General features: G+C 40.2%; 1 protein-coding gene and 1 long non-coding RNA gene across 3 annotated transcripts; one reads left to right on the forward strand and one right to left on the reverse strand.

Annotated features, from left to right (window-relative positions):
* Positions 1–2963: 2963 nt before the first annotated feature.
* On the forward strand, positions 2964–6984 carry LOC143512506 (uncharacterized). Its single transcript, XR_013130476.1, has 3 exons — positions 2964–3098; positions 6554–6671; positions 6864–6984. It is a non-coding gene; the product is annotated as an uncharacterized LOC143512506 (long non-coding RNA).
* Positions 4695–22006, reverse strand: LOC143512492 (inter-alpha-trypsin inhibitor heavy chain H3-like). Of its 2 annotated transcripts, none has more exons than XM_077002890.1 (22): positions 21930–22006; positions 21172–21335; positions 20866–20970; positions 19364–19526; positions 18495–18605; positions 17771–17866; positions 17516–17632; positions 17177–17345; positions 12964–13074; positions 10927–11108; positions 10662–10841; positions 10421–10536; positions 10012–10196; positions 9215–9427; positions 8329–8358; positions 7511–7543; positions 7205–7264; positions 6929–7033; positions 6490–6664; positions 5790–5932; positions 5281–5356; positions 4695–5188 (listed from the first exon to the last, which is right to left on the reverse strand). In XM_077002890.1, the coding sequence occupies exons 1-22, from the start codon at positions 22002–22004 to the stop codon at positions 5074–5076; spliced, it is 2724 nt and encodes a 907-aa protein (XP_076859005.1). In that variant the 5' UTR covers positions 22005–22006; the 3' UTR covers positions 4695–5073. The 2 variants fall into 2 exon arrangements, with proteins under 2 accessions (XP_076859005.1, XP_076858997.1); XM_077002882.1 differs by having other exon boundaries at positions 17735–17866.
* Between the last annotated feature and the right edge of the window lie 1245 nt (positions 22007–23251).

Genomic DNA, 23251 nt, shown 5'->3' on the forward strand with positions numbered 1-23251 from the left:
AGTTGCGGCGCGGGGGGGAGGAAGACGCGTGGTGGTGCCGCTTGCTGGGCTTCTTGCCCTTCTTGGGCTTTGGCTTGTAGCCTGGCATGTTCGGGTGTCTCTGGTCGGCTCGTCGTTCTGTGACGTTCGGGCGCAGCCAAGGACGAGACACAGAATCCTCGGGTTGCAGAGCAAACGTCACGTTTAATAAAGACGGGTATTGTGCAATAGCGCACGATAAACACTCACACAATCAGCACAACGTGCAGACATAGACAACGACGAGCACAGGACACTGCGCGAGCGCACATTAAATAGACAGACCACATTAGTCCCATGTGATTACGAGACGATTCACAGGTGAGACACATTATTCACACAACAAAGCTATCACCACGGAGTTCCGAAAACGCAGACAGAGCACGTGGACAACGTTTACACACGCCCAAAAGGGAGGGGCCGGGGTCCTCAACGTGACATAGAGATGAAAGTTTGTACATTGTACCTTCTTTCACAATGTTGTAGTTCAACTTTGAAGGACCTCAACTGAATGGGAATATATTCTAATTTTAACATTTTAATAGTGTTAATAACTAAATATTTAGGGAGTGAAATTAACTACTGAAATAGTAAAAAATAAATAAATAACTCAAAGAAAGTGTTACTTTAACTCTGTTTTGAGAGTTAACAAAGTAACTCTCACCAAGTGTTAAATGTTTTAACTATTTTGAAAGTGTTAATTTAACTCTGCAGAGTGTGGAGCTATATAAACCCTCAGAAAGTGTTAAAATTAACTCTGTGGGAGTCAATTCAACACTGGTCTTTTTGCTGTGTACTTGCAATGGGGCTGAAGTTGTCCCTACGGATCTTTATAAGCCACTGACCTCGCACTTCTGGATCTGCTGGAAATCTGTGGAAACTAATCTCAGAGTTGTACTGTGAAGAATTAGCACACAGAGGCACACAACAATGAAGAGACGTTCTTTTCTCTTGATGCTGGTAGGTTAATCTTTTTTTCTTTACTTTAAAAACACTCATGATCGCTATCACTCTCTATCACTCTCTACCTCTCTACACAAACTACTACAACCGGAAACAAGTATGCTTACCCCTCACTACCCGGAAGTTAGGAGGCTCCGCCTTGTGTACAGAGCGAATACTTGCCTCGCTGGCTTGGATTGCCACCAACAGAAAATGGCATCGCTGAAGAGAAGAATTTGCAAACAGCCCGAATGTCCCGGATGAAGCGACTACTGACGAGCATGTTGAGTTTACTCCACAGTCTTGCTTTGACAAAATTTGCACTTATTAAGTAAATCTAACAGTCCAACTGCATTTCTTCAAAATAAACCAACTGACTCAAGTTTCATTCTCTAACACAAACGTGTTAAATAACATCAGTGAAAGAAACTTAAGTAATAACAACAGCACAAGTTTATTTTTTGAGTGCAGGTCCATCACATCAAGGACAAACAGACTAAAAAACAGCTTTTACCCCAGCGCTCTACGGGAACTGAACACAGCTAAACACACACACAACCACCCCCCACACTGATAACTTGACCAAAACAGCACTACATTCACTTTACTATTATATTTGCCTTTTTACATATTAATTAGTTTTTCCATGTGCAGTAAAAAAAATTAATTATGTGCAATAACTCACTATGTGCAATAATAATGTCATAATATATTTCTTATATTACTATGCATCAACCTGTATATTATCTTTTTTTCTACGCTTTAATTAAAGCGTTATTATGGTATGTTCATGCACCTTAAGATTGCTGCTCAATTTCGTTGTACATGTGCAATGTAGTGATGTGTCGTTCGCGAACGATCCGTCTCTAAGAGCCGTCTCTTTGAATTGAACGATTGGAACCGGCTCCACAATGGGAGCCGTTTTTTTCCTTCGGTATCTCTGTCTCTCCACCTCCCTGTCGTTGCGCTGGAGCTCTGCAAGAGCCACAGTGCCAGTTTTTTTCCAACGTCGTTTTTGTTTGTCCTTCGGTGCCTTGCTGTCTCTGCCTCTCCAGCGCAATGAACAAAGTTATGTATGCAGCCAGGGTTCATACACCTTTATAAGGTGGAATTCAAGCAATTGTACGTCACTTTCAAGATCCATTTTCAATATTTCCCAGCACCTGAAACTTAATTAAGTTAAACATTTATACATATACTCTAAATGATTCGAAATAATTCGCTTTTTTATCACATCGATTCAGATAGTTATTTGTTGTGAAACGAAATACAGTTACATTTTCAAGTACTTTAGCACTTTTCAAACCAGGAACACAATGCAACATTAAAATTCGTCAGGTAAATGTTCCTTCCCCTGTTTTTAAAGGGTGTTTCTTTTATACTACCACATATCGTTTCGGAGAACACTGCAAAGAATGTCTCCACTGCCCGCATATCAAGCATGTGCTGCACACATCTGACCAATCAGCTTTCAATTAATAATGTGGTGGGAAAACACTGAGAAAAAAGGTTATCTCCACTATTGCGTTCTATTTTGGTGCTATTTTGTGATAATTTAATAATTGGTTATAATAAAAGTTTTATTTATAAAGCATCGTTATGCAGCATTTTTACTCTTCACAAGTGATTAATGTCAATAATAAAACAAAATGTTTAAAAATTAGGTTGAAGCTATTAATTATTTAATAATGTAAAAAATATATATGGGGAGCCGTTTGGGAGCCGAAAGAGCCGGCTCTACACAGTAAGAAGAGCCATTAGAGTCGCATCTCAAAATAGAGCCGAAAATCCCATCACTAGTGCAATGACAATAAAAGGTTTTCTTATGTTATCTTCTTATAAATAATCTTCTTATAACCCTTCGATAATTGGTTCCTCCGCTTGTTGTTGTTCTCTGATTTGTTGAATGACAAGCCTTAGAAAAAAATGGCTCGGTCTTAGAGGGCAACCAGCTCTCGTCGTTCACTTAAAAGAGCCGGCTCTTTGAACCGGTTCGTTCGTGACCGACACATCACTACTTTATACTCATTCTGTAGCCTGCGGGCAAAGAGTAAACAACCTCTGAACCTCCTAAACTACGACAACTACTACCTAGCTAGCTAGCTAGCTAATGTGTAGTGATCTACATAGCAGTGAAGGTAGGTTGAATTCCTGAGGGGTTTGATGAAAAAGTATAAAAAATCGATGACTAAATTAATGTTATTTTGCAATATCACTCACTATAATAGCGGACGAACACATAGGTTCGCGATGTGTGCGATGTAGTTTGTACAGGGCTCTCAAGTTTTGGATTCATGCCAGAGTGTGAGAGTTGTTGAAGGGTGGGGGGGGGGAGGGGGGGTGGCGAACGTTAATTGTTGAGGGGGGGGGAGGGTTGTATACGTTGTATATCGCGATCGATCGCCGGTGGAGGGCGACATAGATATGGATCGGAGGTAAATAAACTAGATTTTTTTTTCTCGCCGTGTGAAATCGGAGGTGTGGCGTGTGAGCGTGTGAAGACGGTCAAATGCGTGTGTCACACGCTCAATGCGTGAGACTTGAGAGCCCTGAGTTTGTAGTTTGTTTGCTAGCTAGCTAGCTATTATTAACCTCATTATTAGGATGAGAGCTAAGATTGTTCTGAACATTTTGATATGATTATGTGGGTAAAATGCTATATATAATTAAGTATGTTTAGAGACAAATTTATGAAACCATGCTTAAACAGCAAAAAAAAAGGCCTAGGCCTGGGAGGGTTAATGCTCTCAGCAAGTAACACTGAACAGTTATTGAAAAACATTTAATTCCAAAAGTATCACTTTTCTTTTTAACCTCAGGGTGGCAGTATTAAATTATTATTCGTCTTTATCCAGAGAAAATGGATACGTCATTTAGAACTGAGCTGCTTTGGCAGGCTGGCACAATTTTCACACTTGTTCTTTTAAAATCATCCAGCAAACAGAAGCTTGGAGGTTAGAAACTGAAACCAACACAAACTATCCATGGTCTGTCACAGGCTATGGCCTAATTGGACACCAACAGGTTAAACATTTCGAAGAAACACTTTTCTTTATATATAGTCTGAATTACATTTTTAAAGGTAACTGACAATATATTTCTGAACATTTTTAAAAAGAAAAAAAAAACACAAACTAACATTCTTAATTTGAATTTTGTCATCAAAATATTTTATTTTGGTTTTATTGACATGACGTTTTCAAGGTATCGTTTTCGTGAAGGTACAGGAGGCAGGCATTTCAGTTGTGCCATTCTCAGTTGATCAATTTTAATGACACTCACAGTGACTCGGACTGCGTTAAATACTAGTTTCTTGTTTAAATCGTCCTGATGTAGTTGTGAAGTACATTTGAAATCTTGTTGTAGGCTATAGAATCAACGTTTGTTTGCATACTTTCAGCCTGAACTATAGTTACTTTATACTATGCCCAAGGTAGGTATATATAATAGTGTTCAAAATGTACTGTTTATGTACTGTGTACACACGTTTATAAACTAAATATACTTTTTAACAACTGTTACACTTATTTGGAGGACAACACTCCACAAGGAATGGAGTAAACACTACTTAACAATACTAATTTACTAATATTGTACAGAGGGCAAAGGTCAACAGTGCAATGTTTGGTGTGATTTGTGAAACATGAGCCAAACATAATAATATTTAGAGAGAAAAAAAATTGTTACCTTGAACCCATTTATTTGAACTGTAAACAATGACATGTCCCCAAACATTCAGCCATTTTGTTGTTTATTATTTTGGTATGTTATTTCACTTTCAATGCGTTTGGACATGGAGCAGAATAGTAATTTGTTGTCTCCATGGAAATAATTGTTATGCTAGTACATATGGCTAAGGATACATTAAGCTAGACGCTGTCATAGCACATCCTGGAAAATATAAGTAGCAAGAAAATTCTCTGTGAACATGTATGTGTGTATGTCTGTGATACATGCAGATCAATAAATGGATTAGTGATTAATCGTGTGTCTTTGAAAGATCCCTACTGAAATCCATTCTAATTCCTAAGTATCTTGACCTAACAACTAAAATTATATTCTCTGTTTGGAATATACATGTGAAATCTGCAAGCAAAGTTTTTGTACACAACACTACAGTTGTAAGACAGTGTAGTCAGAGAGCTCCCCCTGCATTGCAGATTGGAAAGGAACAAGCCAGCACTTAATACTTGGGGCTGAATGCAGTCGGTAATCCACGGCAGTGCTCCTGAAATGACAAATATGCTGTTCAGCTTCATCGACACCAAAATGTATTTTAAAAATATAAAATGAAATGTTCAGCGTGTTAAGTGTACTTACCAGGACGCCTTTACCTCCTGATCCTTGATTTTAACCAATGATCCTGGCAGTTCTTCATACTGAATTTCTGTCTTTCCTTGAATACCATACACAAATAAGTCAGTAGAGACACTGCTGAAGGAATGGATCACTCAAGAATATTGCTGTTTCAGTTAGTGTTGTTGATGTTGAAATATAGCAAGGGTATTAAACAATAAAAGGCTCCAGTATTGTAGAGCACTCTGCTCAAACAGCTAAAAGCTACAGTAAGTGAGTTACAAATAAACACAGTGTTAACAATATGCTTACAGCAGTTTTTGTCATGATCCGGCACTGGGATCATGGCAAGAACTCAAATGATAGATTTTTAAAGTTCTGTTTCTAGAACTTCTGTTTCTTTCTTGTCCCTGGAGTTAACTTTTTAAAAGCAGACCCATCCCAAGTGAATTAACATCTACATAAGTTTTACACAGCAGTGGATAAAAAGCACCAGCTAAAATCAACTTTGATACATGTTATGATTTTTTTACCGAGAATGCCCTGCATGCCTATTGGCTGTTGCCGAACAGCAGGCCACAGAAATGCATCTCCACTTTTTGCATGAAGGAGGAAAATAACTCGCACTGTTCCCATGGTGACATCCATTTCATTGTCTCTTAGAATCAAAGACACACTGTGGAAGAAAGATGATCAGTCACTTGTGTTTCTATAAAAGACAAGACATACAAGACATTTTTGGTTTCAAGGGCAGAGTTGGGTTTTAGAGAGCCAATCACTGCTCAGCTGCACCTCCCCTGTTGTCACGGTTGGCTCCGCCCCTTCCACCAATCTTCCGTTTAGCCCTCCTTCTGTCTGTTTTGTTCCCTCCTTCTCGTTTCTCGTCCTGCCTCGTTTTAAATTCTGTCACCTGTTCCTGGTTTGTGTGCTTGTTAACCCTGTGTATTTAATTCCTGTGTTTGGTCTTTTGCGTTGTCGTCTTAGGTGTTTAAGGTTCTTGCAAGTTTGTTGACTGTTAGTGTTGAACTCTAGGTCTGTTTCTACATTTTGTCTCTAGTGCTGTTTTATGGTTCTGTTTGTCGTCATGTCTAGCCTGTGTTTAAGTCTCGTTTTGTTATTAGCAATATTATATGATAAAATAAAAAACCCATGATATGATACAGATTTATTGATAACACTTCATCTATGATGTAAGAATTGAAGGCCAAAATGATTAAGGCACAAGTGGCATACTTGTTTGTCTGAAGGTTGCTAGAATCCTGCCCCCACACAAATGTCTTTGTATTCTGTCCATCAGAGTAGTTGATCTTATGGGTGCTGATGATGAGCAGTTTCTCTTCATGATGGAGAGTGATTTGCTTGAAACCCTTTCCTCCGTACAACACAAGCTCACCAGTCATAGTGAATTCTGTTAAGTAAGTAAAGGTCACCATCTATGAAGTCAAGATAGTTACAATGGTGCTAACTGACTCTTTCCTAGGGTGAATAATTCAACCAAGTCATTTTCATCTGGTTAATAGTAAATAAGAGCTACATCATGCTAAATGTTAACTGTTCATGAGAAGCATTATCTGGGGGAATATTCCATCATTATTATTATTCCACAGAATGTCAGAAAGATGTCTAGATGCATAAAGGATGAGATCAGTGAGAGTGAGTGAACTACTCTGACCTGAGGAGGAGTCCTGCAGGAGACGGAGCTTCTGTGCTGCAGGGATGTCATAACAGATCGGATTGGGCTGACCATGAGCAGAAATTATGAACCTCACACCACTCACTGAAAGACCAGAGAGGGAGAAAGAGAGGGAGGGGGGAGAAATAGGCATAGATAACAGATTGAAAGGAAAAACATAAATATAAGCCTACAGACCTCAGTCCTTTTGACTGATGTGTGTGAATGTCTCAGTAGAAAGCATCACTTGAGTAGTTGCTACTATAACTCCTATACCTGGGGGAGAAGTGGCTGTAATATACACCCTGGTTGTGGGTCGCACTGGCACCCGGTAATCTGAAATGTGTTTAGATGACAGAAGGACTGTAAATACAGAAGCACACCTGAGCCCACACACTGCATATATATAGAAAGTTGCTCATCCCTGATATATATATATGTGCATATATATATATATATATATATATATATATATATATATATATATATATATATATATATATATATATATGCGCATCACTATGAAATGAAAACTGTACTTCAGAAAGTATACAGACTTTTACAGACAGAAAGGATACAGACCGTGCATTTCATGAATACCGTGTAAATCAGCATCTGCAGAACAAGAAGATGATTTTAGTCTTCTTGGGGAACTGATGTTGAACATTTGGCCTTGATTCAATTTCAGTTTTTTTTTCTAAACGACATTCTGTATCTTAGCAGGCTGTGAGTTTGTCACAGTGGATTGTTAGTTTATCGTGATAAATTATGATTATTTACTAAAATGTTCATGTCATAAAACATTTTTGTGTTCCCTAGGACTTTAAAACAACAATGCCTTTTTTAACATTTTGTATTAGCTGTATTTACTTTGAGTGACATTTGATTAGCTATTCAAAGATTTTTATTTTCATGTAGTTTTAAAACTGTTAATGCATCATATGTCTGATAAACCAGTTTCACATTAAGGTTTGCTCAAAGTAACCACTAATCAACAGAAAGGATAAGTTTGGTTCTTTTCCAGTCCATATTTTTTTCTCTCAGTTTAGAAATCTTAAAAAATAAAATGCAAAATAAAATAAACCTAAAAAAGGAAATATATGTAATAAAATATATAAAATAAATGAAACTAAATAAGTAAATATTAATTATAGAGGTAAATAACTGCAATAAATTAAATATTTCAGTAAAGTCACAAATCTAACATATCTAACAAATATATTAAGGGTGTGGCTTGGGTCTACTCTATTAGCCCTGAATGGGGATAATTTGGCCTTGAATCAATTAAATATTTTCAATAAAATGGCAAGATAAATAATTATCATGAAAACAATTAACATTCTTATCATAAAGTGATCATCAAACACTGAAAACAGTTGAAGAAAGAAATAAGCAAACACCTGCTCTGCTGAGCAGTGTAGATCCCGATCCTGCAGAAGAGGAAACAAAGGTATTGAGCATCCTTGGACATGTTGGTCTGAATCAGTGAAGACAGAATGGCCTCAGATTTAACCCTCACATAATTTTATGAATATAAATGTAAAAATGTAAATGTGCCATATGTGTCAATTGTGATTTTTAGAACACACAGTTAGAACACACACACTAGTGATTACTAGGGGGCTGTAGTGCACCCGTGCCCAGAGCGGTGGGCAGACTTAGCTCGGTGCCCGGGGCGCAGTTGGGGTTAGGTGCCTTGCTCAAGGGCACCTCAGTCATGGCCTCAGGTCTGGGATTGGAACCCATGACACTCCGTTCACAAGACAAGTTCCCTACCACCAGACCATGACTACCCCTGAATATGTGCTGTAATACTATTACATTCAAAGTCTGTTGAATACATATGAATAACAATTTGAAAATGCTATGTGTTAAGGATCAAGTGTGACACCAAAATAACCTGCAAACCTAACATTCATCCACAAACAGTGCCAGAACTTTGGAATGATATGAGTCTTTATCCTCATCAGCAGGTTCGTACATGTTCTTGTTGAATTACTCATCTTGCACAAATATATTTACTGGTAATTCTGCTAAGTAGCTTAGCAGGCTGGAAATCTGTCAGTGAGTAGTGTTAAAATAACACTCTATTGTCATAAAAGAATGTAATATTTATAAATGTTGCCATGGTACTTATGGAATCTTAACTTGTTTTGTTTAAAGGCTTATGGTTGTTTTTAGAATTAAGGCTAAATCTGCGGGGAAAGGAAATGTGATTGAATTCTCAAACAGTGCACCACTAATCTAGAGTGAATACTAGTGTTTCAAAGAAAGAGAATGAATTACCTCGGCCTGATAGAAAACGATTATAACCACCACGACTTAGACTAGGAAGACCTGGAGGACCAGGCTGACCAGGAGGACCAGGAAGGCCATGATCACCAGGACGGCCATGATGACCAGGATAAGGCTGACTAGACCAACCAAAAAACTGATGGCGAATCCCAGGGTGACTAGCCGCGACAGAAAAACCAGGATGATGTGGTATCGCTGCAAATGCTGAAACACAATTCAATACTGAATCTGACACAAATAAACAGCTGATGAGTGTTTGGTCCAAATGAGTCGAAGAGGAAAACAACCTCTGCTTTTAATTTTCGTTTTGATCTGAAAAAACTTTTTCGCCAATAATGTATCTGAAGAAGCTGGACAATGTATAACAAACAAACAAACAAACATTATTTTACATGTTTCTGTATATCAGGGGAATCCAAGACTAGTCCTGAAGATCAGTCCTAATCTAGCATACTAATCTAACTACTGAAGGTCCTGATTAACTGCATTAGCTCTGTTATAAGGGCCCCTGGCCTTTCTCGATGTGGTTATAGTTCTCTTTTTCTATTTTATGGGTTTAGTAGCTCAAAGCAGTTACTTTTGGCAGGCTATGACACATCTTCATTAAAAGCTCTCTCATTATAAAAGACTGTAGAGTTACAGTCACATTGCTTTTGGCGTACATGCACAATTTACGTTATTTGTGCCAAAAGACTCAAATCTGTCTGGGGAGGTTAGTGCACGTACAGGTCTGCTACACTCACATCTGTCTGGTGAGGTTAGTGCACGTGCAGGTCTGCTACACTCACATCTGTCCGGTGTGTCCAAAGATGGATGCTGCTTCCCCTCTTTGGGTTTGTGGGCGACCTGAGTCTCCTCTTCCTGAGGTTTGGTGACCACCATAGAGGTGAGTGGAGTCACAAACTTGTACTTGAGAGAGAGATCCAGGGCTTCTTTTTTGGCTGCTTCTTTTGCCTCCCCTTCAAGTGTCACTCTGAGACGCAAAAGGGTGAATAAAGTAAACATATTTGATTTTTTACCAGAAACATGAGGAACCAAATCTATACATGCACACACATGCACTCACGCACATACATGTGCACACACGCACACACATGCGCGCACACACACACACACACACACACACGCATGCACACACAGACCTGCATGCACACACACACACATGCACACACATGCATGCACACAGTCCAGACTCACTCTTTCTCTAGTAGTTGTTTTACTGATATGTATGCCCATATTCTCTGGACTGTGGAATGTTTTTCAGGGTCTAAAGCTTCAGCCGATGGATCCTTGTATGTCACACTATGGCCTGTCTGCAAAGAGTAAAAATTTTGAAGAGAACCACTTCATTTTGATTGTTATTGTGTCTTGAAATGTTAGGATTGCAATAGGAAGCAGAATGGAAGTGGTAAATGACATCTAGCAGGGGTGATCTTACTGAGACTGCGATAACCTCCGCTTGGAAAGTTTCCAGGTTGTTGTCTGTGATTTGACCAGCAACTACAATCTCTGAGCCATTGTAGTACTGGCTGAAACTGGCCTGGGTGAGGTTTTTTACTCCAGTATAGTTCATTTGGACATGAGTTAACAGAGGGGTAGCAACCTCCACATAGAAACCCTTTTGACAACAAAGATGGATCTGTAAGCAGACAAAATCACAGTACTGGAATGACTGTAGTAGCAGACAGCATACTGCCTCCTACCTGGAGCTGAAGATCAGCATCAGAGTCCTCGTAGATCCTGCGAGCTGCTCCATTGTTCTCCAGGGCCATTTTCTCCAAGAAATTAAAGTTAACATCAAATCCAAACCCCAGACAGTACAGGGGAAATTTCCCCTTAATGGCACTTTTCACATTGGCCTGAATCTTCTCTATGTTGGTTTCACCTGTGGGAGAGTGCCAAGTGTAGATTTAACCTTAGTAAATAACCAGTCACACTGCCATGTGCCCAGCAGTATTCTAGCAATAAGCTAGGGTTCCTTGGTTTTCTGATTTATGAAGATCCAACAGCATAGAATAATCCTGGAACACATCATTCTACACATGGAGAGAAGTGCTGATCTGAACAAATGTTAACAATGGAACTTAATACCTTCTATCTGCTCAATCCAAATTAGTCTGTTAGACTCAAGTAAACTAGTTTTTGAATGCAACTGAACCATTTCTGTTGACAAAATGCTCATTAAAGCCAATATCTGCATTTATTGGTAGGGCACATTTGCATTTATTGCTAATTGTTACTTTGGTGATCAGAAATAAATGGGCCAACAACAATTAAATACTTGTCTGTGTAATGCTAGGTTTGCAGTAGGTTTGCAGAAATCACGCTTGCAGTAACCTCTCTTCTGCTCTGATTGCACCACAGGTTGTACATGGTATTTTCCTCACTTAAGGAAAATGAGATATTGACCAGAACTATTCACATGAAAGTAAAAACTAAAAACATTCCCTTAAGTAAACAAAATCAAATCCAACTTATTTCCTTCACTGTGCTGCTCTATGCTGTATTACATTGATGAGTTCACTAAGCAACACCTCTGCTGTATTAGTGTGATGTGTTCACTAAACAACATTTCTGCTGTGTTAGTGCGATACGTTCGCTAAACAACACCTCTGCTGTATTATTGCAATGTGTTCACGATACAGCACCTCTGCTGTATTAGTGCAATGTGTGCACTAAAACACACTGCATTCTGTGTTATTTGGTTCATCTTTAAGCTGAAGGCTTGCTGTTTGAAGACAGTGACATAAGGACACAGAGTCCACAGTCTATTCAAACGCTTCTTTTGTCACTTGCCAGAAATGGATTCATGAGCACTGGACTTTGGAAATGGGGGCTGAGTTCTGTGATACACAGACATACAGTTGTGCTCAAAAGTTTACATACCCCGGCAGAATGTTTGCTTTCTTTCTCAGAGAATATTAATGATAACACAAACCTTTTTCCACTCATGGTTAGTGGTTGGGTGAAGCCATTTATTGTCCAACCACATACTGTAAAGTATGGAGGTGGATCGCTGATGTTTTGGGGATGTGTGAGCTACAAAGGCAGGAAACTTGGTCAAAGTTGAAGGAAAGATGAATGCAGCACGTTATCAGCAAATACTGGAAGCAAATTTGCACTCATCAGTCCGGAAGCTGCGCATGGGACGCACTTGGACGTTCCAACATGACAACGATCCAAAACACAAGGCCAAGTCGATGTGACATTGGCTACAGCAGAACAAAGTGAAGGTTCTGGAGTGGCTATTTCTGTCTCCTGACCTCAATATCATTGAGTCACTCTGGGGAGATCTCAAGCATGCAGTTCATGCAAGACAGCCCAGAAATTTACAGGAACTGGAGGCTTTTTGCCAAGAAGAATGGGCAGCTTTGTGCCCATAAATAAAGAGCCTCATCCATAACTACCACAAAAGACTTCAAGCTGTTATTGATGTTAGAGGGGGCAATACACGGGGGTATGTAAACTTTTGATCAGGGTCATTTGGATGTTTTTGGTTGTCATTTTAATTTAAAAAGAGAAAACACAGTGGTTGGACAATAAATGGCTTCACCCAACCACTAACCATGAGTGGAAAAAAGGTTTGTGTGTTATCATTAAAATTCTCTGAGAAAAGGCCAAGAAAGCAAAAATTCTGCCAGGGTATGTAAACTTTTGAGCACAACTGTATTTTAGGTTGAGAGCTGGATTTAATCTGTATGTATGCACATATGCGTATGTGCATTAGTGATTTCATAGACCTGAAGTGGGGTCTCCATCAGTCAGCAGGATGAGGATGGAGGCGGTGCCTTCTCGTGGGTGGCTGTTGATCAGCTCCACCCCCTTCAGCACAGCAGCGTTGATGTCAGTAGCTACAGGGAAGAGGATATAAGTTAAAACATTAAAGGTCAGATATACTATGTTGACACTGTTTTTCATGAAGAGAGAGGGTGCATTGTGTCTGCAAATAAGGTGAGTGTTATGTATGAAAGTAGCAAAACATGATTTGCAAAACATGATAAGATAGCAAAAACGATATGAAGGCAACATGGCGAGTAATGAATGGTGTTTTGAAAAATAAGGTAAAACCAGCTGTATCACAATATTTTGTTAAGGATGATAATGAAATTTATGAGCAAAGTGAAATTGTAAATTAATTTATTAATTATTTTGGGAACGTTGGCCCAAGTCTTGCTGCAAAAATACCAAACATAAATGATAGTGTGACTCATACAGTAATGGGTGGTTCCAACAGTTTTTTCCTTGACGGAACTGACAAAAATGAAATAATGAACATGGTAAAAAAAATAACGACAGCTGTTGATCTAAAACAATATTGTGTCAGTGTGTTCATTGATAAAAAAAAGCTTTTGACACCATTGATCATAGTATTCTTGGGAAATTGAACAAATATGGAATAAGAGGTCCAACATTACAGTGGATATATATTTATATGACAAACAGGAAACAATGTGTTCAAACAAATGACATAAGATCTAAATTTGGTGATATTAAATTTGGAGTACCACAGGGTTCTGTGCTTGGACCAAAGTTGTTTCTTTTATACATAAATGTTTTAGTAAATGTGTTGGGGTTATTAGATGTGTTTTATTTGCTGATGATACCACATTTTTTGGTTTGGGTAAAGATTTACAACAAATGTTGGAAATGATGCAAGCAGAATTTGTAAAAATGCAGTATTGGTACAAGCTTAATAAATTGTCACTAAATTTGAACAAAACAAATTATATGATATTCAGTAATAGAAAAATAATGGTTAATGTGTGACATCGGGTGCAGCGTGAAGGATGAGACACAAATCCTGGCTTGGCAATAGACGTCACGTTTAATATGAAACATGAATAGCGCTCGTAGCGCGTGGAGAAACATATAACACACACGAAAACGTGTAGACTCAAACAACGACGAGCACAGGACACAGCGCGAATGCACATTAAGTAGACAAACCACATAAGTCCCACGTGATTACGAGACGAGCCACAGGTGAGACGGATAATCACAAGACATAACCGCACCCACAGAGATCCACAGACGCAGACTAGGAGACGTAGACGACGTAAACACACGCCCAAAGGGAGGGGCCGGGGTCCTCAACGTGATATAATGTTTCATTCAAAGTTGATAGTGGTGATATCTGTAAAGTTAGCGAAGTGAAGTTTTTGGGTTATAATTGACAAAAGCCTGACCTGGAAGTCACATATAAATGACTTAAGAACAAACAAATCAAACAGATCAAAATCTATTGCAGTACTATACAGTATAAGGTAAAGGAGTTATTTAACAACAAAGCACTTGTCACGTTGAGGACCCCGGCCCCTCCCTTTTGGGCGTGTGTTTACGTAGTCTACGTGCATCGTCTGCGTCTGTGGATATTCCGTGGTGATGGCTATGTCATGTGATAATCCGTCTCACCTGTGAATCGTCTCGTAATCACGTGGGGTTAATGTGGTTTGTCTATTTAATGTGTGCTCGCGCAGTGTCCTCCGTCCATCTACTCCGCTCCCACCGTGGACTATGTTGGGGAGGGGGAGGAGGAAGAGGAGTACCCTCCCTCCGTCTATGACGACACAACCGTACACTACGGTGAGGAGGAGCAAGAGGACTACCCTCCGTCCGAGAATGATGCGTCTACCGTCGACTACGGGGAAGAGGAGGAGGAGGAGTCGGAGGAGGACGACTACCTCCCTCCGTTCGTAGTTCCCACTCCCTCCGTAGAGGAGGGCGAGGAGGAGGAGGAGCAAGAGGGCTATCCTCCGTCCGTGGGCTCGGAGATGTCCGAGTTCGCGGACCGCGACCTCTACACCGAGGAAGACGCCTACACGGAGGATGAGGAGGAGAGCCTTCCCTCCTCCGTGGGCACTGTAAAGGGGCGGAGGACTCCGGGGGAGAACGCGCCCTCCAGATCCTCTGGGGCCAGCCCCATGGACTGTTCCCAGGGTGAGAGCCAGGCAGAGTCCATGGAAGGGATCCTGGAGGGTGAAGAGGAGAAAATGGACATAGCGGAGGAGCTCCCCCACGCTGCACCCGGTGCGTCCTACAGCCACGCTGCACCGGGCACGTCCACCGGCCGCGCTGCACCTGGCACGTCCGCCCGCCGCGCTGCACCGGGCGCGTCCACCCGCCGCGCTGCACCGGGCAGGTCCGCCAGCCGCGCTGCACCTGGCACGTCCGCCAGCCACGCTGCACCCGGCGGAGCGTTTGCAGCGAAGGCAAGAGGAGGATTGCCCAACGCAGCACCAGCAGCTCCTGATAACTCTCCCCTACTCGCTCTCCTCCTGGTGCGAAGCCTGGCGCCAATGTCGTGTGTGTGTGTTCCTGTAATCGTAAGTCTGCCCGTATGTGTACCAAACCCCCTTTTCCCGTTTGTGTCTATGTGTGTAAGCGTGCCTGTTTGTGTGTTTGTTCCTGTGCCGTTTAATGTGTTTAACGTCTTTTCCCCCGTCTTCCCAGGGAGGGTGTGCTAGGCGATTCGTGATGGACGCTTCGCCAAAGGCAGTCACCTCCCAGACGCGGGACTGAGCGCGTCGGATCCGCCCATGGTCGTGGGTTCGGGGCACTCGGTCCTGTTGGCACCCCGGGACGTGTAGTACCCTTGGAGGGGGCGTCTGTCACGTTGAGGACCCCGGCCCCTCCCTTTTGGGCGTGTGTTTACGTAGTCTACGTGCATTGTCTGCGTCTGTGGATATTCCGTGGTGATGGCTATGTCATGTGATAATCCGTCTCACCTGTGAATCGTCTCGTAATCACGTGGGGTTAATGTGGTTTGTCTATTTAATGTGTGCTCGCGCAGTGTCCTGTGCTCGTCGTTGTCTAAAGTCTACACGTTGCTGTGTCTGTGTATTGTTCTCCGTGCGCTATTGCGCAATCTTTGTTAAAATTAAAAGTGACGTTTGCTGCTATAGAGGGATTCTGTGTCTCGTCCTTCACGCCGCACCCATCGTCACAGCACTGTTTATATTGTATAATGCTATAATTGTTCCACATTTGATTTATTGTGTTGAAGTTTGGGCGAAGGCATGTAAAACATTTACAAATTCAATTTTTATATTGCAAAAAAGAGCTATAAGAATTATCATTTAGCAAAAAAGAAAACATTACAGTCACCCATCCAACATCAATTGGAATTATTAAAATTTTATGAGTCGGGTGATTATGAAATTGTGCAGGTCATGTATAGAGCTCATATGAATTTATTACCTTTGAATATTCAATCACTTTTCATTAAAAGAGTAAGTAATTATAATCTCAAGGGATTATAGAAAGGATGCAACAACAGCAACAACCATACATGTGTGAAGGCTGTAAGATGTCAGTGTAGATGACCCTGATTCACAGCAACATGATTAGCTACCTCAGCATTCTACTGGCGAATGAGTCAGTTCACTGCCCTCTGCACTTACCACACCATTTGAACATGAGGGTCAGGACCAGGGGCGATTTTAGGATCTGGTCTTTAGGGGTGCCCAGCCCCCAGTGCTCACAGAGGCACAATACCAAAGTATTGCGCAGGTGCAGAGCAAGTTTTTTGCATAATATAATATTTAAAAAATGTGTTGAGCCAGGGGGTGCTGAGCAACCTCACGGTGGTGCTCTAGCACCACTAAAAATACCCTAGCCTCGCCCCTGGTCAGGACTCATGTAGTTCTTCCAGCATGGCCAGCTTTTTCAAGCATCATTCTGGTTTGCATTTTATTGTATTAACCTTTTTTTTTTAGTTAAATGAATCAGTTAAATTAATATGTAATTTGACTGAAGTTCTTTAATAGAAAAATGGCTATAAACATTAGTAATTCTTCCTAATTTGAGATTTTGCAACCAAAATTAGTTTTACATAACTAAAATCAATATATGGGCTAAACTTTTAAACACTCAATAACAGTTTGCAGATTGCGGATAGTAGCAGATAATAAGAAATTGTACTGTATCTGCAAGCAGTTTCCACTACCATCTTACCTCCTCGATCTTGTATCTCCTTCACAAAGGCCTTTGCAGTCATCAGATTGCTCTCTGTGGCTTGGAGGAGTTCAGGTTTCCAGACGTCTATATAACTGTCAAAGGTGATCAGGCCAAAGTAATCATCCCCAGCTAGATCTCCCAAAATCTTCAGCATCGCCAAACGGGTCTGAGATTAAAAGGTTTCTTCAGCATATTTGGTTACTTATAGAGGGCAGACCCAGATAATCAACGACTGTTGTGTTGGTGAACAGCTGACAATGAAGCTCTACAATTTCACAATTACACAATATTTTGGTTTTATTGTGTGGAATTCACATGTTTCTTTTTGTAGCGCACCTGATGTATTTTCCGTCCGTGCATAGAGCCACTCCGGTCAATAATGAAGACTACGTTTTTGGGGATTCGCTGAATATTCATAGGTGCAAAGTAGTGGACAAAATAGCCATTTTCTATCTGGTGGGGAAGAGAGAATGAACCAAGTAAATATATATATATATATATATATAGGTCATAAATTACGTTACTATATGTGTATTTCTAATAAAGATTCATTACCTGCACTTCTCCACTGTTGTACTTGGCTCTTTCTACCTCATATGTTATAAGAAGGTCCCCGTTTAGTCCATCCTGGCTGCAGCTTTTACACTGGGTCTGCTGCTCAAGGGTAGGATAGAAGTTCACCCATGCCTGCAATTATCATACAAATTATTAAGACCCTTCCCAATCATCCTAATTTCATTTGTCTAAGACAAATTGCAGAGAAGTACACAAAGCTTCTGGAGAAACGACATTTCGGACAGAGATCCTTCACCGGCTGTGCCAGCAAAGTTCTTCCTTCTCTATCTGTTTATTAGAGATACCTGTCCTTTCATAATTCCCTGCAAGGACATTAATCACATGACCCTGGAGTGCAGAATAAAACCAGGGGAGCAAGTTGTCTCTGGGTCAGTTTCAGTGCAAATCCACATTAGAATTTGAAACCAGAGAGATCTCAGCATGCCTTGCTAAACTGTACTTTAACTCCCTCTCTGCACTCTGTGTGCTGGACTGTAGTTTAACTCCCTCTCTGCACCCGGTGTGTTGGACTGTAGTTTAACTCCCTCTCTGCACCCCGTGTGCTGGACTGTAGTTTAACTCCATCCCCGTGTTCTGGACTGCAGCTTTAACTACATCGTTACCCACACTGCACTGCACTTAATCCCTATTATCTTCACTTTTATGCAATCAGTACTTTCAAGTGCAATTTTAACAAAGACATTTATTTAATAATGAACTACAAGAACATGAATCTTTAGGTGTGGCCTATGTATTTCACCTTTCGCTCACTTCGAGAAGTAGTAATGGCTTTGGTCAGCTCATCCGTGCTCAGTCCTCCTCCCACATCCAAAAAGGCAATGCCAGGACTCTCTTGAATGTACACATCAATCTAATAAAGAAACACCATCAGCAGAATGAAGGACTGAAGCCACAACACCTAACGATGCTTCACAATGCCTCACAATGCCACACAATGCCTCTGTCTAATAGCTCTAAGGGCTTCTATCATGGAAACCTGAATTTCCCTCACATCACTGAAGTATATCACGTTTCATATGAATATTATAAGTTTCATACAATTTCAACACGCACCGTCCATATACCCAGTCTATACATATATATTTGGAATATGAGATGCAAATCAACCCATTTTGAAGTCAGTGTTTTTCTGATGTTGCAGTAACAGACTTATTTTCATGTCTCTGCCTATTTGGCCTAGAAGCAGTTTACACCTATTGACTTCCACTACTATTCTCATGCTTTACATTAGCTTTTTTTTAAGAGTGATGCACAATCCAGTACAGCCAACCAAATTTTTATGCAAAATATATTTAAAGAAATAAATATATTTCACAACACAACAACAACCGGACAACTGCCGCTGTGAACAGAGGCGACCAGTAGCCATACTGTGACAATTACAATAAGAAAATACCACTAATCATTGTATTGGTTTTTGCTAACAGTGACCGGCATTAAATCGAGTTGCCCATCAGTTGCTTTTATTTCTTGTATCTGCATGAAATAATCACAATTTACATTAAATTTATATACAACTTACACTTTACACAAGTTTATTCATCTGTATCTTTGCTATAATCACTGCATGTATCCAATGTCCAGGTCAGAGGTCAGAGTGTATAGTACCTTGAAGTCGGACACAGGCTGCATCGGTTGGGCATTGATGAGCAACTGATATTTGCCCAGGCGTCTCTTTAACAGCTCCTCATAGGTGAGTTCAAAGGTCACTTTACTGAAAGCAGCCACTGTTACAGAGGTTTTAAACTCCTCCAAAGTTCTTCCTACCGAACTGGAACAAATAACAACAACAACAATAATAATAAAACAACATCAGCACTGGATTACTTAGTTACTGGATGACATCTAAGTTTCATGGATCTGTATACCTGAGTTCAAAATAATAGAACAGCAATTCCAATCAATCAATACCAATTTATACCAATTAAGCCATTTGAGATTAATTCATGAGGTTCCTTTTCTGGCAATGTATTTTACTAAGCACTAGAAATAGAAATTTTGGTCTCAGAAAGTGACTCAAATGTGTGTTGTCTCCACATTTTAAAAAATGTTTTAAAAGTTTAAACTTATTCAGTGTTACTAATTTATTAGGGCTTCAAACACCTACTGCTACTCGGGCATGTCAAATGAGCCCAAACTGACAGTATAGTCATGCGAAATATGTTGAGGTCAGGACCATGTGAGATCTGCAGACAGAACTCTTTCACATTCTGAATCTTTGGCTCACAAACCAAAAAGGCCAATAAATCCACTGAGCTTCTTGCACTTAGATTTAGCTAAATCCAATTTTTTTCCAGGATTGTCACCCAATCTACATTAAATTGATGTCAATATTTGCAAGAGTCTGAACCTGAATAGTTATCCAAATAGATTTGACATTTCTAAATGAAATGGCACTAATATGCAAATCAACAATCCAGATGTACGCTACGCTGGGCAATGCAGCGGAAAGAATGCCGATAGTGAGACGTTTCCTTTGAAAGATGGTTTATTTCACAATTCAGCGTGGTAGCGCTTTTAAGACGCACACGCAGGGTGGACTCTTAACAAAGACAAGCAATTTAGCACAACATTGACACACATTATATACTTTAACTTAAATGAGAACCAAGTGCAACATATAACGTTAATGAGACAAAATGACAAGTAAGACACGCATACGATACCACACAGAAAAAGGAAATACATATATGGACAAAAACGGATGCAGACCACACACACACCTAAGGGGAGTTTAATCTACTGATCCACTATTAATAATTCATAAATGTGACACATTTTGCGACATTATCATAGTCCTATGCAGAGGTGTATAATCCAAGTTCAGAAAGTAAAAGTCCTCACCAGGATTTTGCTCAGGCGTCCTGGATTGTGTTGATTCCACTCATTTTACCTGGATTGCACTAATTCGAAAATCTAGCAAGCTTGAGCAAAATCCTGGTGAGGACTTTTACTTTCTGAACCTGGATTATACACCTCTGGTCCTATGTTATCACTATTATGCATCAGCATATGCCAAACTTTCATAATAATATAATAATAATAAAATATATTTTGAACCAAGCCTTATAAGTACTACTTAATTCATTGATAGTATTTGTTACTGGTACCTGACTATTCCAGCACTTTCTCCACGAGACACAGCCTGGCTGTACTGATGTTGGGCCTCTTCCTTCTCCTTCACAATCCCATCGTAGCTCTTTCCTTCTATAGTCCTAGGAGAATTGGTACGTTTTACACACTCAACCTTTTGAGTGTGTGATTACTTGAAGTCAAACTCCCTAACAAGTGAACAACTGAGAATATGCAACTTATGTAACTTTTTTTTAACTTTAATAAGAGTAATTGAATTGAGTCACTGTAATTGAATTTTGGTCAGTCAAGTGGTGCTTGATTAATGACTCATATGGACATACATCCTGAATTTACTGATGAAAGCATTCTTGGATATCTTGACCTCGAAATGAATCTCTTTGGACTCGTTGAGCCTGTTTGCCACTCTGCTTGTGATGACTGTGATGGCATAACGGCTTGTTACTGTAGAATTGATGTGGAAGCTGTAGATGTCAACATCCCGCTCCTGGGATGGAGGAAGATATGCTACTGAGAAAATGAAGTTCTTCATGAACTGCTTTCTTCAGTCATGTCATGTAATAATATTGCTTATTGCTACATGCAAGTAAAAAATACCTTTTCTGTATGATATAAACCTGAAATTAAGAAATCCAAGGAAATATAACAATATACAATTTGTAATCAACAGACCAAAAGCTGTACAAGAGAGCTATAAAGAATTGCATGTGTGGTAGTGTTAGGGTTAGGGTTAATGTTATGGTTACTGTTAGAGTTAGTGGTAATGTTAGTGTTAGGTAAGGTACACAGCTTTGCAGAGGTGGATACTCTTACCGATCCTCGTGTTTGTCTCACACTAAACAAATCCATCGAGGTGGACCTTCACCTTCAAGAGTTGGGCAACTCTTGATTTGCCTTTGTATATTTTAATACTATTCGAAACTTATACTATATTTTAATACTATTCCAAACATACAGGAAGCTTAGATATTTTTGTAACTACTCCCTAATAATGTAATAATGTTCAAGCTTCAAAAGGCTTTGTTTAACAGCCAACACCCTGCTCATCGGTGGCAAATTAGCAAATGACCAATGACTTTACCTTCTTGGTAGGAGCAGAGATGACACAGATACACAAGACTCCAAGGAGGGTTAGTCGAACTGTGACTTTGGCCATTGTATCCCATGTAAGACTGAGACCACAAATGAAAAACATCAAGCCTTTTAAGCACACACACAAACGCTGCCATTGGTCAACTCAGATAGAGCAAAGACTCCACCCCATCCCAGAAGGCCCTTCAGTAAGTCTGGCACAATGACATCAAACTAAATTCTGTTTGTTCATCAGTGATGGGACCAGCAAGCCGGAGTTGTACAGCTAAGTATGATATGACTCTTCAGTGCTGTTAAGGATTCTATTGATACTCCTGAAGAATTTGGATATAATGTGATTTATCACTTCATATGTATGTAAAATGTGTGTGTTCAACTGTAGAACTGCTATAAAATTAAAACAATGTTATTATTTCTGGTTGTAACTTGCGACGAAAGCAGGATGCAGAGACGAGTTTTTAATAGTTAAGTAGCGTGAAAAGTGCACAATGAACACACGAATGTGCTGAATCAGACAAAGATGAGCACAGGACACTGTGTAAACAAACTAAACAAGACCCAAATGATGATGAGACGAGCCACAGGTGAGACAGATGAACACACGCACGTAGAACCACACCCACGTAAATACACATTTGGACATAACCAGACGTAGACCACACCTACACCTGCCCAAAGGGAGGGGCCAGAGGCTGTACCGTGAACTGGTTAGGGAGCCGGTATTGTGACTGGAAGGTCATGGGTTCGAGTCCCAGGCCCCAGGCCATGACTGAAGTGCCCTTGAACAAGGCACTTAACCCCAACTGCTCCCTGGGTGCTATAGGGCCTCCCAAATCTCTGGGCCTGTGTGTACCACAGACCCCTAGTGATTACTAGTGTGTGTGTGTGTGTGTGTGTGTGTGTGTGTGTTCTCACTGCACAGATGGGTAAATGTGGAGGACTAATTCCGATTGGGGTGAAAATCAGTTGGCAACTTAAAAATATCAAGATCTGATCCACTCCCAATATTTCTGCCATGTTCTAAACAATTAAATAAAAAAATAGCAAATGGGCAGCATTAGTTAGTTTTGAAGGGCATCTTTTAGAAAATAAAACTACATCTGCAACACGGTGAAGTCAGAGAGCTCCCCCTGCAGGGCAAACCCAAATGGTACAAGCCAACACTCAACAGTAAAGGCTAGAGGGGTTTGGTATATGGAAGTTTTTCTGTATCAATATTCAAATGAAAATGTAATATGCATTTGCATTTACATGTTCCACTCATACAAGCAACTTTGAGCTCAAAATTCAAATTCAAATGCAATAATTCCA

The sequence above is a fragment of the Brachyhypopomus gauderio genome, chromosome 1 (genome assembly GCF_052324685.1).
Source record: "Brachyhypopomus gauderio isolate BG-103 chromosome 1, BGAUD_0.2, whole genome shotgun sequence".
NCBI lineage: Eukaryota > Metazoa > Chordata > Actinopteri > Gymnotiformes > Hypopomidae > Brachyhypopomus > Brachyhypopomus gauderio.

Excerpts from the sequence above, each read along its gene's own strand:
- LOC143512492 (XM_077002882.1), bottom strand. The coding sequence starts at position 22,004 with ATGGCCAAAGTCACAGTTCGACTAACCCTCCTTGGAGTCTTGTGTATC. Across the intron at positions 10,197-10,420 it reads AAACAACTACTAGAGAAAGA|AGTGACACTTGAAGGGGAGG; the intron begins GTGAGTCTGGAC and ends TTTGCGTCTCAG. Across the intron at positions 5,357-5,789 it reads AGGCATGCAGGGCATTCTCG|GAAAGACAGAAATTCAGTAT; the intron begins GTAAAAAAATCA and ends ATGGTATTCAAG.